General features: G+C 43.8%; 2 protein-coding genes across 6 annotated transcripts in view; both read left to right on the top strand.

The window, feature by feature from the left end:
• The first annotated feature begins 1,164 nt into the window (after positions 1-1,164).
• Positions 1,165-15,220, top strand: LOC143895842 (uncharacterized). Of its 4 annotated transcripts, XM_077403252.1 has the most exons (6): positions 1,165-1,471; positions 1,557-1,744; positions 3,659-3,776; positions 9,218-9,334; positions 10,394-10,890; positions 11,070-15,220. In XM_077403252.1, the coding sequence occupies exons 3-6, from the start codon at positions 3,666-3,668 to the stop codon at positions 11,563-11,565; spliced, it is 1,221 nt and encodes a 406-aa protein (XP_077259378.1). In that variant the 5' UTR covers positions 1,165-1,471; positions 1,557-1,744; positions 3,659-3,665; the 3' UTR covers positions 11,566-15,220. The 4 variants fall into 4 exon arrangements, with proteins under 4 accessions (XP_077259378.1, XP_077259377.1, XP_077259380.1 ...); XM_077403251.1 differs by lacking the exon at positions 1,557-1,744; XM_077403253.1 differs by lacking the exons at positions 1,165-1,471; positions 1,557-1,744 and adding an exon at positions 1,775-2,013.
• A 1,407-nt stretch (positions 15,221-16,627) lies between these two features.
• Positions 16,628-18,037, top strand: part of LOC143895838 (uncharacterized) — a 128,313-nt gene continuing 126,903 nt past the window's right edge. Inside the window, exons 1-2 of one of the 2 annotated variants that reach the window (XM_077403219.1) lie at positions 16,628-16,723; positions 16,811-16,925. In XM_077403219.1, the coding sequence (XP_077259345.1) occupies positions 16,911-16,925 (15 nt within the window). In that variant the 5' untranslated portion in view covers positions 16,628-16,723; positions 16,811-16,910. The remainder of the gene's footprint in view (positions 16,724-16,810; positions 16,926-18,037) is intronic. The other variant, XM_077403220.1, reaches the window with a different exon arrangement.

The raw sequence follows: 18,037 nt of genomic DNA on the forward strand, positions 1-18,037 counted from the left end.
ATGTACAAATATACACATGACAAAAATCAAACGTATTTTATAATATTCGCTGAGTAGTTGCAATTTTCGACGTTTAAATGAAAACGTGCGCGACATTGAAATATTTTCCACGGCGCTCCCAGAAACGTGGTACTTGGAAATTTACTCATTATAAATTCATTTTAGCGCTCATTTAGAATTCTTAATGGGCACGTATTAGGTGCTTCGCTTGACTATTGAATTAGTTCACGTATACCACTTTAAAAATGTAATTGATCGTGGAGTATCTATTTATGGGTAAAATTCTTTTGTTTCATAATACGAAAATAATATCAACCGTTTTAGAAATTGATCCGAGAAACGATATATACGTCCATAAAAATTTTTCATAAATTTATGACGCCTATGCGACGGCTGGATCTGCAAGACCCTAGTTTCCGCTGCAAGTTTTTCGGGGGGTAAGTAAAGAGGCAATGCGGGAGACTCTGTAGTTTCTGCGCAAGGAAGAAACCGAGCGTGCCGCACCACGGGCTCCGCGGAAATCGTGCCTTTCTCACCCATCGTCATCGCGATGACGCGCGACGCGTGCACGATTGTTCTCCCGTCACCGGTTTTCATTCAACATTAACCGAGCTCTCTCGTGTTATATCACGATTAATATCGCGTGTTTTCAGCCGCGATTCGCGTTTACCGTTCCGACACTCGCGCGCGTGTTTGTATTCGCGAAGGTGACAATCGCGAGAGAGCGCGCGGAGGGTTAGGGCCCCGCGATTGTACATTCCGTTTCGTCCGTGGAACGTGAACTTGGCATTCGTGTGCGTGTGCCGGCTTTTAACGATCTCTCGTCCCACCTTCCGTACCTGTAATTTACGAGCCGCTTTGGCCCACCTTACGCGCGCGGCACGATCGCCCGTGCATCATGCAAAACGCTTCGCTCGCGACGCGACCGACATCCGGCTCTCTCTCTCTCTTTCTCTCGGCAGAAATGAGAGGGAAAGAGAGAGAAAGAATCGACTCAGCTGTCGCGGATCCGCGGACTACGTCATCACGGCCCTGCAAGAGCAGACCTTCCAAGGGCGCTGACGGTTTGAACCGCGGCACTGCCGGCGCGGGTGTCCGGCGCGGCGTCGCGACGCTTGCGCGCCGTCGCGCCCTCGACGGCGCTCGGTGCACGGTGGGCGACGGTGGCCCAGGGGCGGCAGTGCGGGTTCAGGGGGCGGCGAGGGTGGGTGCCTCCTCCGTTGGAACTACCCCTTGACAACAGCCCCGCGACCATTCTCACCCTCGGCGGCCGCGGCGGAGGCTCCGCTTCGCAACACCGAAGCGGGTCCCCACCGAAATTCGCGCGCGCGATCAATCGGGAACAGTGGTGCGAATCAATCATCAACGATCCCCGGGTACGAGACGTCGGCCTGTCCGTCGTTCTCATCCGCGGGGAGACGGAACCCCACGGCGTGCTCGGAACGTGAACGACAGCCTGCCGCTCGTTCAGGTAAATCGATTAAAACGCGCGTATATATTATATACGCACGCCAATTTAATGCGAGACGCAAATGACCGGCAAATATCGGTCCAAGAAGACGCGTAGTGACGCGACGGACGCGAGGGTACGAGGGGACACGTCCACTTGACGTACATCTGGACCGGACCCTTCTTACAAGCCGCGGGGTTGCAGGGGGAGGATTGGGAATTGCACAACACGCACAACACCGGCTACTGGACCGGCACGGCATACCGCTTGCGGTCTCGCGAACGTACCGCGCCGGTACGTCGAACACGAGATACGACGCACACTCGCCTCTCTCATCTCGTCATCATCGCGAATTCTCCGTTAAAGCATCATCGGCAATTTTTCGCGTTCACCCGGCGTGCGTGTTACGACCTCCGACGTCGTTTACGAGGATGTGCTCCCATTGATACTTAACGCAATTTGGCTATCGACGATTATCGTCAAGAGTGCCCCCAGCGCGTTCTTTCTCTGCGAATAAAACTCTCGCTGTTTCAATTCCCAACTGTAAAGTATGCAGATACGACGTAAGTAATACGAGAAGGTAATCTTGTACGTGCCATGCGAGCGTACAGTTTGGCGCAATTTCGTGCTAAACAGCACAACTGAAATCGATTAACGATAAAACTGTAAAGACCGCAAGATTAAGATCGTTATAGCAGATATTTTTACTGCGATACTTTTCCTTCATTGTCTGTTTACGCTCGTATAACCGATTTATTATGGTTAATAAACGAGCGCGGAACTTGTTTACTGGCGTTGCGCACCGTGCGAGTTATTCGAGTCGTTCCTTTTCGCAGACGTAAGAGAGAGAACATATATATATATATATATATATATATATATATATATATATATATATAAATTATATATATATATATATATATATATATATATATATATATATAGAACATATATATATATATATATATAAATTATAAATTTGCGAAACGCTACGTAACCAATTTTATCCGATCGGGGATATTCATCGCACGTATCACTCGGATCTCGGGCGCCGCGATTTTTTTTGCAATTTCTTCGTCCAAAAGCCAATTTGCAGGAATATTGAGCGCCATTATAAAACAAATTTATTTCAGCGTCATTCACGCATCAGCTTTTTTATTCCTCAATGTAAAGCGATAATGGATATCTCGGTTTTTTTTTTTTTTTTTTTTTTTTTTTTAACTTGCTGCACAAACGATAATCGGACGACTTGCGTAACGCAAGCGTAACTCGTGAATCGGTTGCGTCGTAATCTTACGAATCTAAGTTCGCGCGTACGTTAAAACACAAGAAGCCTTACTGTCCGAGGAAATTTTGTTGAAGGTTATGCTGACCCACATTGCACCGACGCGTAATATCGCCGGCATTTCTTGCGTATCCGCGCAAATTGTCTTACGCGTTTCCATTATGTGAGAATGTCAATACGCGCGTGACATTATTTAACAAACACATAAATTACAATTGCATTGTACGGCTGCGATTACATAAAAATAGAAAGGACGGACCAATTTTTCAATCTGATAAATTATTTTGAACAGAGTTGATCTCTAATTTGATGTTTACCACAAATATTACTTTATATAATATCGATAAATGATTTACTAGATATTTTTACTAGTCTTCGAACGTCGTAATAATAAATTTCGCAATAAAAACAGATAATGACACTTTATCAATAGTAGGGAGACCTTTTTTAACCGTTTAATATGGATAAAGATTAAAGTCTAGCTAAACTCCGGCGTAAAGCACTACAAACAACGAGCCAGGCCTTGAAAAGTTCAGATTATAAAGCTTACGCTAATAACATGCATTAACGCTGAGCTCAAACTGTTCGCGCAATTCGTGATTATATATACACATAATATTCTCGCCGATGATATGTATCAATCTGCGGAAACTGAAACCAGCGTGTGGCGATAATGAATAAAGCAGGCCACGTCGCGTGCCTTCGCTAATGCCGCACGAGTATTTTCACGAGTCCTTGAAAAGTTACGTGTCAATCTCTTTCGTCAAATTCAATTATCGATTACATCAAAATAAAGCAACGAGTTATTTGTCTCCGCGTAATTAATCTCGAGATAATCGGAGGTTTCGTTCTCGAGGCCGACGTTTATAAGAAGAGTCGAAAGTTTACACGTCGCACTTACGAAGTAATCTTTCGGTAATTAGTTTCAGCATGGAGTGCCCCGAAGCGGTAGAACGAGGTCGGAATTTTCGTCTGCTAGCTGAAGAGGAGTTATCTAAGCTCTTGGATTTTCTTACGGAATACTTGCCTGACTCGTTGAAGGTATTATTATTCTGCACGCTGTTGTTCACCTTTATTGTAGTTAAAAATATAAATATCTTCCTCTTATCGCGATTCTGGTTCTTTTTTTTTGTTAACAGGCATGGTTATGTACTTATGGTTTCTACGATAACGGATAAGAAAAAATTGTTGAGAAATATATTTATCATTTTACTGAGGAATAGTTCTATATTTAGACTCAGAACATTACATCTCTTTGTTGTCACCCGCTTGATACGGTTGTCTTATAAATTACCAACACGTTTCGCACGGAGGCTATAAAGCGCCGTCAGCTTCTAATTTGATGTTGATGAAAGCGGAAGAAGTATTACGGAAGAGAAAAAGTTCCCGACGTCCAGTAAAGAGAATGCGAATAACATAGGGGAATGTATATAGGATCGCGGAACTAACGATATACAACTGTGTGCAAAAGGGTGTGATTCCCAATTAAAAAATAAATTGAAAATATATAGCAAAAGTTTTTTCATTACAGGAGACTTTATTTATATGTATATAAATAGCTATGAATAATATTTTTGCTCAGATATTATCGACGTTACGCGTTGCGCGTTTCCCATATTATTTAATAAAGTTCTTAAATTGTCACTTTAATATGACTTACATTCAATTTTAATTTTGATTTTTATTTCGTTTACTTTTAATTTTCTTACTTTTCCTACTTTATTCACGTACTTTCAAAAATGACTTTGAAAGACTGATAAATATTGAATTTTCTTATGTTTGCAAGATCAAGGAAGGAAGGAAGGAAGAAGAAAAAAAGAACATTGTATTTCTTGACGGTTAATTATTTTATTCAGCGTGCAAATTAGCCCCTTTCTATAAACGATCTCGGACCACGTTCTTCAAACACCAAATTAAACCAACAATTATTTTGCTGATCAATAATGCAATTAAAGCCGCAGAAAGCAACACGAATTCGCAATACGAGAGCCAGGCTAATATCAAACCCATTATTTTGTAACCTTTGCAATAATCTCCTGCCTTCGCGCCCCACGCACCGCCGTCTCACGTTTTACTCTCGATGTAACAACAATGTCTCGGAATAGATATAACTCATCAGCATACACCGTGAGAGCGTATATTTAGCAGACTTCCAGTTCAGGATAAAACGTAAATTTCTATAGAGAGAATATGTACATATTCTCTTATAATATTTTAGGGGGGGGAGGCAGTGTGGTCTAGTGGCAAAGGTGCGAGACTCGTAACCGCGAGGACTCGGGGTTCGCGAGTCCATCTGACCACGCAGTTGAAATTTTAATGTTTCGTCTTTCAGAAGAAAGACATTAACCTGTTGGTTTTCTGTCACGCGTAAGCAACTGGGCACTGCTACGTGTGACATTATGGGTAAAAAGAGAAGGCATATGTATGTGTACCTTAAGATAATATAAATTTGAAATTAATTAAAAATCTGTGCCAAGTGAAATATCAAATATATTGCAAAAATTGGACGATAAATCTAACAAACCGAGATTGGATTTATCGTCCGATTTTTGCGATATTTGATATTTCATTTGGCACACAGAATTCGCGAAAAGTCGCGCTGTCGTGGTCACGAGATAGGTCGGCTCGTTCTCGAGGGATCAATCCCACTCATTGGTGGGATAAGGGTTACTATCGTGCAGGATACAATGTCCAAACGCGTAATCCTCCCCTAAGTTAGTCCGAGTGCTGATAGTTGTGACGCGATCAAAGTTATATTATATGCGTGCTGCACGCATCATATATGGCATATATATTTTCTATGCCGCGAAAATGATATGCCGATGTTACGTGATATAGCGAATGTCCAAATATTTGTGAAATTTGATCAGTGTCGCTGGACCGTATAATATTTACTTGAGAAATATATATATTGTGTGTGTGTGTGTGTGTGTGGAGTCCAACTGCTTCTTGTACCAGTTGTTGGCATAATAAACGTCTTAAACTTTTGGCTATTCAATTTAATATTATAAATGCTGCAACTTAAATAGCTATCCAAACAAATTTCTGTTTGCTTTTTAACAGCAAGAAACTAGCGACTATCTTTTTTTCAAGGAAAAACTTAGTAATGTGTGTGTGTTTAACCTTTATCTACAATATGTAAAACTATAAAGAGCATATATTTAACGGATAGATATAAGAATAATTGTGCGTATACTTTTTTTCAACTTTTACTCCGCTTTTTTTATTTTTATCATGCTTCAACGTAAATATCAATGTCATTCTCAATTCTGTTAAATCGTGAAAGCGAACCTCTCGGAGTTGACATAATAAACAATAATTATTTATTTATTTATTAAAATCAACGTACAAATTTCATGAACGATGAATTATCTTGCCGGAAATAACGGTTTACACGCGACTTGTGTTTCGGTTCGCTCAAATTGTCCGGTTGAAGTCCATTCACCGTTTCACTTCTCCCTTTTGCGATGCAACTGCCGGACTACAACGAGAGTACCAACTCGATAAACTTTGTTCAACCCCCGTTGTTAAGGGGGATCAACGTTATGACGCGCGACCGCACGCTACCGTAATCGAAAGATCGTCGTGCAAGGTGCGCTGGAACCAAGGCCAGGGTCGCGGCTTGTGCACACGTTGTCGTCGTCGCCGACCGTATCATTCGCGAGTCGCCGCAGTGCCGATCTCGTGACCTCGCCTCGCGACTACTACGGCATCCGCGATTTCCTATTAGCGCACGGCGAGTCTCTCCCCCTTCACATGTTACTCCGAGAGAAAAAAAACCTCCGGGCGCTATATCGATGTCAATAATTGTGTACGGCCAACGGCGCTCCGCGGCGGCCTTAACGTTATATCATCGAAATTGAAATCACATTTAGGTAAAAGCCGCGGCGGCATCACGTGTCTCGGGGAAGATGACGGATCCGTATTATCAATTTATTGATTCGATTATATAAATGGTCACGCTAAAACCCTAGATATTTTCGTCCCGCGGACACAGAGGAGCACGCTTGTTTTCAACGTGAAAGGTCGCGTATATATGCTTTTCAATCATCGCGCGAGTATAGTGAGAGTACAGCCGCGCCACAAAGAGATATTGTTCAATTGAACGGGCTGCAGTCTCGTGGCTTTTCCACCCCCGCCGCATGTCTCTCCCCGCTCCGTTTCGCCTGACGGAGGGAGCGGATTAGACCGAGCCAGTCGACGGGAATCAATCGCGTCTCGCCTGACAAATTATATATAATAGAAAAAAAAAAAAAAAAAGTGAGAAGTACGTGGACGAAAGCGATCAAGGCTTTCAGTACTCTCGGCCGGGGGGGATGAAAGAGCGAGAAACCGAAGGAAACGTGCCGCCGATCGGCATCGCGCGCGCGGCGCGCGGACACTGTATCATTGCGGCGATCAATCATCAGCGGACTTTGACAATACGTTGCATGCAAAGTGCATCGATTTCGCTACGTGCGACGACGAAAAAGCAACGGCATTACGTGTGTGCGTCAGGACACGCGACCTTGACCCCTGAATGCCTCTTTCCGCGCCGTATATACGTTGTAGGAACCAGTAGTGTCTGGCGGTTTATTCCGGGATAAACTGCCAGGGCCTGCGCACAGTCATTTTCGTGTGCTGGCTCAATCTAATGGTGTTGTACAGCACCGGCGCGCCGGCGCGCCGTTGATTCTTCCGGCATCACTCTCTCTCTCTCTCTCTCTCTCTCTCTCTCTCTCTCTCTCTCTCTCTCTCTCTCTCTCTCTCGCTCTCTCTCTCTCTCGCGCGCGGTTATCAAAGCGGCGCGGTTCTCATAAATCCGTATATGCATATCGAACGCGCGCGCGATCGTCGCCGCGCGTTTCGACGATGGCACGCGAGGCTCGTAAAGCGGGACACGTATCCGAACGAAAGCATCCACTTTAACAATTGCGAAGGAATGTAATGCGAATGAAACACGCGTTTCTGAACGCTGGGGAAAATCGCGATACAAGAAAGATGAGATATCGATGAGATGGAAATCTAGGCGATATTTCTAAGTTGAAATGTGCTAACGTCAACGAAAAAGAGTTGAATTATTCACGTTTTCGTTGTAAACGACCTAGAACGTGACACTGGGAAAACACGGGGCAATACACAGCCCTCGCTAAAGTAGAATGAATTGATAATGTGAGATATCGAGGTTGATAAAATTCTCACTAATTATCAGTTTTCAAACTGGCTGTGGGCTTTGAAACATGAATCGGCTTGTCACGTATCTTTTTCATCGTCTGCTCACAGAATATGCATGAAATAATAATCTCGATCGTCACGTGTTATTGGATAATAATTAAAGTTTTACTGTTTCTACGATATTTTCTTTGAGCATTTAATTTCCAAATATTTCGAATACGTTATTCTTAATTGTTAAATAATAATTTCAATGAGTTCTATTTTCGACAAAGATGTTCCATAAAAAGACTTCACGCGCAATTCTTTATAATCACAAAATATGGCGATATAATTATCCAACTTGACGTCATCTTGACAATTTGGAAAGTTAAAAGTAACTGCCGTGCGCAAAAGCACATTTACTTTTATCGATCTTTCTTATCTCTCAAACTGTTGACCTGACTACTTTACCTATTATGCTATTCTTGGGCAAAAATTATGTATCCTTCGTTTCGCTCGTTATTTTCACCCAGTATGTCTAATTAAGGAACTCCTCGATGCGACATAAATATGTACCGGCTAATTCAATATTCATATATTTATGAACATTTGTGCAACTGCAATTTCTGATGAAAGCAAAATGTATCCCTCTTATGAGAAGAAAGTTTTTTTTTTATATTTTATAGACCCGCATATAACACGGGTTCATATAACACAGATTCCTATAACATGACGGAAAAGTTTTAATATTTGTTTTAAAAAATTAAAATAAAAAATATTTTACCGTTGCATTTTTAATATATCCACATTTTTTAAATAAATTTTTTATAAATGTGTGTTTCCACAATTCCACATGCACAATCCATATATAATATGTATAACCTATGTGACACGTGACTCGTATAACACGAATTCATACAACACGGAACGCATCCCCTGTGTTATACAGGGATCTACTGTATTATATAAGGAATGAAAGAGAACTATATATAAAAGAATATCAAAAGTGACAGAGTTATTTTTAACCGGACCGGGCATTGCCTTTGATTAGATTCTTTCTGATCCTCCTCCACCCCTCTCTCTCTCTCTCTCTCTCTCTCTCTCTCTCTTTCTATATATGTTTTTACTGTCTCGAAAATATCTACCCTTTCACTGCAAACAGCGTCTTTGTTAAAGTTGACACGTGCGAATATAAACACTTTTCTACTCATTCCAATGTAAATGTCGCTTTGAATTCCACGTTTCATGAAAAATAAATTTAATCTACTTTTATAACATTTTGTTAACAATAAATTTATGCCATTTAATTATAAGGGAAATGTTTCACTGATATTATAAATTTCTTGCAGTTTCAACAAACCGTATTAACTTATATGCGAGATAGAGTCTGGGAATTCCATTTCTACGTGGCTAACGATTGGCCAGAGGACGCAATCTGTTTACATTTTCCCGGAATGACATTATCTGTAAGTATAAATTATTAAATTTACGGGAGAAGGAGAAGTTTACCTGATGCAATCTTAAACAAAAGTTGTTATTTCTGTAATAGTATTTTACTTGAGATAACATTCCCACTTACCGTCTTAATTACATTGTTGCACTTCAAAAAGTTGCCCACCTACAAAATAATCTAATTTATTTCATAGCACGTACGTGTAACTTTGGTTATATATATGCGATCTACATTATTGTTTAACATCTCTTTATACTGCAAGATATATAGCAGATCGTTAAAAAAAAAACTGAAATTAAGCGAACTGTTTCGATTAGAAAACAATAATTTGATCGCCGCGGCACCGCGACGAATCGTTAATTTCGAGAGATGTCGCAAAAACGCCAAATATCAAAAAAGTGGCCTTGCCACGAAAATTATTATGTGCTTCCAGACGCGCCATTTCTCAATGCAGAGTTGCGAGAGTGTATTGGCCCACATCCCACAGACTTGGCTATCCGCCAAATTTTCGCCTTCCTCTTTGCTCCCTCGTCGTCGTCGCCGACACGAATCGCGACTCGCTTAATCCCATCAGCTTCCCGATTCCTCTCAAGATAATTTTGTATATGCTTTTCAATTACCAGCTCTGTAGCGCCATAAATTCACTGGCCATTGATTATCAGTTTTGCACACGTAACGTATTCTCTGGCAAAGAATTTTAACCGCGCCAAGAACCGCATTGTATCCTTTGACATTTAGCACCCGCCGCGTTAATCCGCATTCGTGCCGCAGACTCGGTAATAAGCGACTATTCCCTACCAGTGTTTTTCGACACGTAAACATAGATTGAAATATAAAACGCATACTTCATCGTTTAGTCTTAAATATGAAGCATGTCTCACTGGCGTGCATCAAAGTATCATAATCTTCTATTCCTAAGCTCTTGCAGATTCTAGAGAAAGCCGCGCGTAAATTATGACAACAAGCGGTAAATAGACCGTAAAGACTTTACGATCTCCCAGTATTATCGTTCGCACATAGCCTTTTCTCTATGTATACTACGGCGATGCTAATCGCATCTTTATGCTTTCAGCCACACGGTTTGGTGTACGAGAGTGTCGGCGTCTTCTGCCCGAACGACCGACTGGAGTTGCTTCGCCTTCTCCGAGAGGAGGACATTCTGATAGACTGGTCGAGACCTTTGTACATTAATTTCGTTCACTCCGACATTGCCGAGGAATTAACGCGTCTTTACGAAGGTACCGGCACCATCGAGACAGTGGTGGGCGATGTCTGCGCGTGCGATTACTTGGAGCAGGAGGAAGAAAGCCAAGAGGAGGAGTCCGACTCTGACGTCCAGGTGCGGCAACTCAAGGCCGAGCATGCCGAGGGAATCCACGAATTGTATCCGGCGAACGACATGGAATGTCACGAGGTTTTCCTTCGACTTATCAGGACACTACCCGCGGCGGGAGTGTTCGCGAAGGGTAGCTTGGCCGCTTGGATGGTACAATCCTATTACGGAGCTATGTTCTCCATGCAGACCAAGCCGGAATATCGTAGGAAGGGGTATGGGACAAAGTTAGCAAGGTAGGGAAGAGCCCTAATAGCGTTCATATATACAATGTTTGCAATTAGTAATAACGCTTAACTAGATAGTCGTAGGTGTATCGCTTTATCCACGCTAAATAAATATTATATCGCGATGTTGTCACGCACACGCCAAAATTGAGATATAATGAGATTTATGTATGTCTGTGAAATTTTAGGTACCTGACGAAACGCGTAGCCGAGAAAGGGTATTGTCCGTTTGTAGTTATACGTCCAGAAAATGAAGCTAGCCAAAGCTTGTACAAGAAGCTGGGTTTTAGACGGCTATACCAACTCGTTCGTATGATTTTTATGCCTTTCACGTGGCAAGAGAGCGAGAACGACGCGAATATTCTTAGGGATAACTTGGAGAACGCCGTGAGACAGCTCACGATCGAGCAGAGGGTAATAACGGCGTTACACGGCCAGGAGAAGAACGAGGAAACGATACGAGATCCCGCGGGAATCGCGGAGGACGAGCCGATCGTCGACAAGTCCGAGGGTGGAGAGGAGGTCGAGGAAGAACTTCTCGAAACCATCGAGGAGCAGTCTGAAGAGAGGACAGACATCGCGGGTAGTAACGCGGACGGCACGACGAACGAAGATGCGCCGGAAGTTGTGGGAGTTAACGGCTCTTGCGAGTGCGAGACGGATGCCGGCGGTGGGGACGAATAAGTTTCTAGAAAAACGTTTATGCGATAAACGACGGTCCATAAATTCGATACGTTTTGTTTGCTCGAAGACACGCTCTTCACCGTGGGACATTGACAAATAGCGAAGTATTTAAGAAAAATTACGAACGAAAGTTACGAGTGCGGAAAGTTCTTAGAAATGGACTTGCTTGTATATAACTTTCCTAACAGTTGTTTGAAATCTACTTAGTTCGATAGATATAAACGTCCATTTATAAATAATGACGATTTACGTGAATCATATTCAATAATGATTCACGGTGAATGATATATTACTTTTAAATTATTATTATCGACGAGATACATTGAACACGTGTGACAACTTTCCGAAACACGGGATACACACATACACAGCGATATATTATACGGGATTTCGGTTGTACTATTAACTAAATGATAACGATACACCGTCATGTGAGGGGGAGCTGCGTTCTTCGAGCGATAGAAACGGAAGAAGAGAGTCAAAGATAGAAAATATTTTAAGAGATTTCAACATTATGGCACCGCGTTCGTGCGAGGCTTCAGTATTCACATACGCGGAATCAAAATTCCTCGTGTGATTCCTCATATCAGACTCTTTCCAAAACGTCGTGAAAAATCTCAGGTATCGAATAGCTACGTACCTATTTGGGTTGCCAATGTTATAGTCTCGTTAAAGTCTATCTTGTATCGTTCTCCTATTACGTTGGTAAATATATAATTTGAGAAAAAGAAAGGTCGTTGATGTTACCGATGATTTCGTCATAAAAAAAATGCGTTCAGAAACGCATCTGTTTAATATATACTTAAATCTTTCTAAATAAATTAAATAGAATTGTCATATTGTGGTTGACCATTTGTGTCTATATTTCGCGTTTTCTCCACGTTTGTTCCACGTTTCTCGTCTACTTCGCCATTATTAATGATAAAGAATATACAATGCGCGGTGTACGACGACATATAATTATTAGGAAATTTCGTATTAACGTTTTCTACATCGTTATCGAGTTCCAAAACTCGCAAATTTTATGTATTGATTTCTAGCTACTTAGAAAATCTCTATAATAAATAGACTTTGTTGTGGGAGGGGGGAGGGGTTCAGATTTGACTGTTCCACGAATTTGTAAGTCTAAAGTCGTCACGAGCGGTGGAGGGCACGCTAATTTTCACCAAACGCGAAGTGACTGCGGGGTTACTCAAACTGTGATTATAATTTTCATGTATAAAGTAGAATCTCGAGAAAAAAATATGACGAAGCCTCGTGCGATCTCGACACGCTTTTCTCGATATAATAGACGTAATTTGCTGTGCCGGTGCAATACAAATACAAGTTGTGTGTGTGAGTTCTTGACAGAAATTCGTCACGCCAATATCGACCTCTTACATTCCTCGATATGCATACGACTATATTCCATAATTTATAGATTATAGATATTTCAAAGTTAAATAATTATAAATATAATTTCGTTAGGAAAAAAACGCTTTGCTTCGGTGACCGCGGGAAATTGAACGAATACAATTTTCCGTACTGTTTTACGCACCGTCACAGCGATTACCTTAGCGTGCGAGTTAATAATAATGATAATATTAATGATAAAAAAATAGAATAATTAATATTATTATTAATAATAACGGTTATACATATTTGAATATAAATACGCGCAAAAAAAGGGAGTTCCATCGGATCGGCCCCGTTCCCGAGGAACCCCGAGATCTTAGATAGCCACTATTTGTATAATTTTTTCTACGTTTCATAGACGTGTCTTATCAATAAATACGAGACGGGTAAACGTATGTAAAAAGTCCGGTTCCGAACTGGGAACGGGGTCGGGGCGAGCGTACGGCTCTTTTAAGGCCCCCTCAAAATCCCTCGTTTATTTTTGATTTTGATATTATAGCGGGGGCCAGCTGTGATACTTAACTCAATCCACACACACCCTGGTCGCGGTACCAAATGTAGTCTAGACGAGAGGATCGGCGACGAACTCCATTTATCTTTTGCACGTTGCGTTATAATCGAAATCGATTTCAATCGGGCAGGGAGAGAGAGAGAGCTTATATTTCGCGATACAAGTGCGAACAATCGATTACGATCGAAGTCGTCGGTGGCGATCCGAGTGTTCAACCAACACGCGGTATCTATTTTCGTAATTTGTTCATTCGTTCCTCTGGTATCACAGAGTAAGTAACCGAATTGGATATACGAACTAAATCAAACTAACATGTAAATCTTCAGCGTTCTCGATCTCGCGAAATTAGTTTATCAAGTACGAGTTTATCGAGTAGTAGACGATATCTCGTATCTCGATTCTCTTCCGCAAACATATTTCGTACGTGAGATCAACTGGAATTTGTGAGTTACGAGGAATCGGCCATTACGGAAAACTCAAGGATCTCAGTTTATACTTAATCGTGTCAATTAAAGCCTCTCTAGTCGTAAACCGACGTTATTTGTATCTCGTCGTTTCGCCGTCGCGCAACGACTCGACGTAAAAGTGGACGACTTTTGACCGCTTCGTATACACACTCCGTAGCCTCCTTCGCTCGACGATTTCCTACTGTGATTAATAAAGCGATGCAGCTTCTGTACGATCGTGGTCAGCGTGGTCTCTCAAGCGTGTTGCGATATCTGCAATAAATCGCAATTTTATATGACGGCGATAAAAAGCAAGGTGTTAGACGGTGTTAAGAGCAATATACACCACGGCACGTCTTACGTCTTACGTATCGCACAACTGAATTTTTCGCAGTGGCCTCAGGTGGCATCGGTTACAAAAGAATTCAAAAGCAAACAAATTTCTTCCTTTCGCTTCAGCCGCAATTTATAAATCGATTCTCGTGTCTTCTCCGAGACGCGAGAGAAGTTCTTCCGTACGCACAATGCATTAACACAATTAATTGGCTATAGGGATCGTCCGATAAAACAATCGTCCCCGAAGGCTCTTTGAGGAGATCCCACCCCCTTTTTAAATCTCGAACGAAACAGATTTACCGTTGTCAGCGTTTAATAGCGGCGCACCACTGTTCTGCCCGCTGTCATTGGCGAGGGGGGACGGGGGGGATCATTTACAAGCGCGCGAGAGAGAAAAAAGAAGAAACAACGAACTTATTACTACACGCTAACTATACCAGCCTGTAACGTAGGACGCTAATTCTAGCGCTGTGTTAATCAGTGTGTCTCGCGAATTAGGCCTAAAATCTAAGAACAAAAAAAAAAAAAAAGAAAGAAAAAAAAACAGAAATCTCCGCCTGAAGAGGCGTACACAGTACGTATTGTAAATACATTATGTCATTCCTCTCTCCTTCTCGTGCACGTTGCGCCTTTTATCGCAACAAAGAGACCTTTATCTGGAACAACCGCGATTAAACCTCAGTCCTACGATCTGTATAATGAAAGTTGTGTAAGAGGAGCGAAGTGATTGCGTTGCCGATGTAAAACGTCTCGGGATGTACTCTGTGGACTAGAGAGCGGAGATCACGGAGAGGAGAATTAATATGTTCGACACGGCGTAATATCTTCCTTTTTTTTTTTTTCTTCGTCCATCTCCGAGCGAGAGGGAATAAATCAATCGCGAGCATCGATAGTTTTGTGAAAGAAACGAACGATTGGAAGTTGGATGGAAAGAGCTTTGGATAATAAATGGGACAAACAAATACGATTTTTCTAACGATCAGTGTCGTTTATTATCTATACACTTGAGTATCTGTACAATCTTTTTGCGTCACTCAGTAGTCGTAAGCGATGGACCACCTATACGCCTCGTTCGTTTTTGCTTTTCTTCTTTCTTTTTGTGAACGATATCGACTCGTTATCGCTTAATAAATCACCGAACAGAACGTTTCTGAACGTTGATTCAATTCGGACGGATTTTTTAATTTCCAAATGGACAGACAGAACGTTTTCTTTTTATCGATGCTTTCAATGCTTTTCGCGATGCGTTTACAATGAAAATCGAATCGAGACTCGTCCCATCGCGAAAATCGGTAAGTAAACCGATGGCGATTTAAATTTGCATACGCCACACGGTTTATTTATACGCGCGCGACGTTATTTGGGAAAGCGGAAATCTGACTTTCAAACGCCGAGGCTCCTATCGCGGTTGACAGACAGTTTAAAACGTTGAACGCGGTAAGAAACATTCGCGCGCTGTCACGTCGCTATACACGCGCGTCTCTTTCATTTTATTTCGACGAAACTCGCGCGTTAGCCTTCGACGCGGCCGCGCCGGCGTTTTTCTCAATCCGGAGTGGAGACCAACTAAATCACTCTTCGGCAACGACGTCTGTCCGATACGTCAAATTACACGCGTCAATCTCTGACGTTGCAGCTCGACTCGCACGGCGGAGATTGTAGAATCGGCTGCGTACCTTCCGCCTAAAGCCTGCACCGTCTCGCAGTCGGCATCACCGTCCGCATCATCTCGCACCCCCAGCGTCCGACGGTACGCAAACTCGAGAACGTCGCGTAAACCGCAACGTTCCGCGACGAACTTAAATCGAACTGGAGATCCGCACCAAAGTCACTCACGCTCGGAAAGTCGCCGAGGGGTCCTCGCCGACGCCATGTTCTCGAAAAACGGCACACTTGACGCAACTCGCATCGGCACCAGCACAGCTCTCGGCAACGGCAACGTCCGAGTAGTAGTCGGCTCGCTTCGATTCGCCGTCGGAAGAGTCGCACGCAGCTCTTCCGCGCGTTTGGCGTTTGGCCGTCGCGTCGCGACGCGACAGCTCTCGGAGGACTCGGAGCGGAGTCGCGGAGACGGTGCGCGACGCGCGTGGCTGTACGACGACGACTGCGACTGCGAACGACCGGACCGAGGGGCTCCGGAGCGCCGCGGTTGTGGACGCGCGCGCACGGCAGAAAGCAGTGCAGGGAAGGAACGAACGCGAGGCGAAACGACAGGTGACTGGTCGGCGAACCGGACGGCGCGCCATGCGCGCCGTCGCCGCGGCTTCGGGCGCCGCCGGCCGCGCTCGGCCGCCTCCGCCGGCCGCCTGGCGGTGGTGGGGCGAGCAGTGTATCCGTGACGTCACATAATTAGAGTAAATACAAAGTAGTCTTGATGGGACAGCGGCGTGCGCCGCACCGTGAGTCGCTGGTCCGAGCGCGTCAAACCTATATCGCTCCGATACACGCACACCGCGTTTCTCGTGGAATAGTCCGTGATATATATATATATATATATATATATATATATGTGTATATATATATATATATATGTATATGCATATATATTCGTATATAGGTATATATGCCCGCGCGCTATGTGCCGTCAGTGTGTGTGTGTGCGCCAAGGGATCCTAGATGACTGTGGGAATAGTGTGTGACACTCGTGCGGCAAAGAAATGGAAAAGATAGAGGTGAGGAAGAAGGCCTTCTCCCCCGAATGTTGGAAGAGCCGGGTATATACACCGAGAGACACGCACCGCATTTCCCGTACGTCCCTTTCCCCCCTCCCCCCGTCCCGCGCCGTTAACGCCGGTGTGTGGCCGCAAATAAATTTCGCGCTTAACGCTCTCCTCTCTGTGGCCTCTCTTTCTCGTCTTTCTCTCTCTCTCTCTCTCTCTATTTTTTCCTCCTTTTTCTTCTGTTTCTCCTCCTTTTTTTCCCTTTATAATCACCGCGCTCTCGCCCCCCTCCCCCCGCGCTCGCTCCTTCGTTCTCCCGCACCCTCTCATCCCCTCCCCTCCCCCACATAACCGTCAGATTTACCTCGGCAAATACTCGCTCGACTGTAATGCAGAAGTGACAGCGTGGTGACGAGCGGCGAGGGAGGGGGGGGAGTAAGCCGGGGGGAAAGGGGTAGCCGATAGTGGTGGGGAGATGATCGTGTAGTTAGACATCTGGCAACGAATACCATTGTATGTATCTTCGATGTGTACCATACTATTAGATAGACTGGTTACTTCTCGTCTTCTCCCCCCCCCCACCCTCGCGCGCGCTTGCCTCGCTCTTTCTTCCCTCTCTCTCTCTCTCTCTCTCTCTCTCTCTCTCTCTCTCTCTCTCTCTCTCTCTCTCTCTCTCTCTCTCTCTCTCTCTCTCTCTCTCTCTCTCTCTCTCTGTGTTCTTCTTTAAACCGTCATCGTCTATCCGTTCATCTCCGTTTCGTTTTCGATGCTCTCTGTCAAGTTTATGATTCCGTCCTTATCTCGCGCTCGCGCGTCTCTCGCCGACTCTGCCTTTTACTCCCTCTCTCCGTCGCTCTCGGTACTTTTCTCTCTCGCTCGCTCGCTCGCTCTGCCTCGCGCGCTCCGTCTTTCCCCTCTCGTATATCTTTCTCCGTTTGCCGTTGCGCGATCTCCGTCCACCTCGCTTCGCGCGGCGTGCTTCTCTCTCTCTCTCTCTCTCTCTCTCTCTCTCTCTCTCTCTCTCTCTCTCTCTCACTCTCTCGCTCCCGCACCGACTCTACTCCATACCGTTCCTCCATCTCGTTCCCTCTCGTTCTCAGTTAGTGAGGTATTTATAGATGTGC

Source organism: Temnothorax americanus, unplaced genomic scaffold (genome assembly GCF_048541705.1).
Source record: "Temnothorax americanus isolate GAGA-0224 unplaced genomic scaffold, ASM4854170v1 Scaffold17, whole genome shotgun sequence".
NCBI classification, from domain to species: domain Eukaryota; kingdom Metazoa; phylum Arthropoda; class Insecta; order Hymenoptera; family Formicidae; genus Temnothorax; species Temnothorax americanus.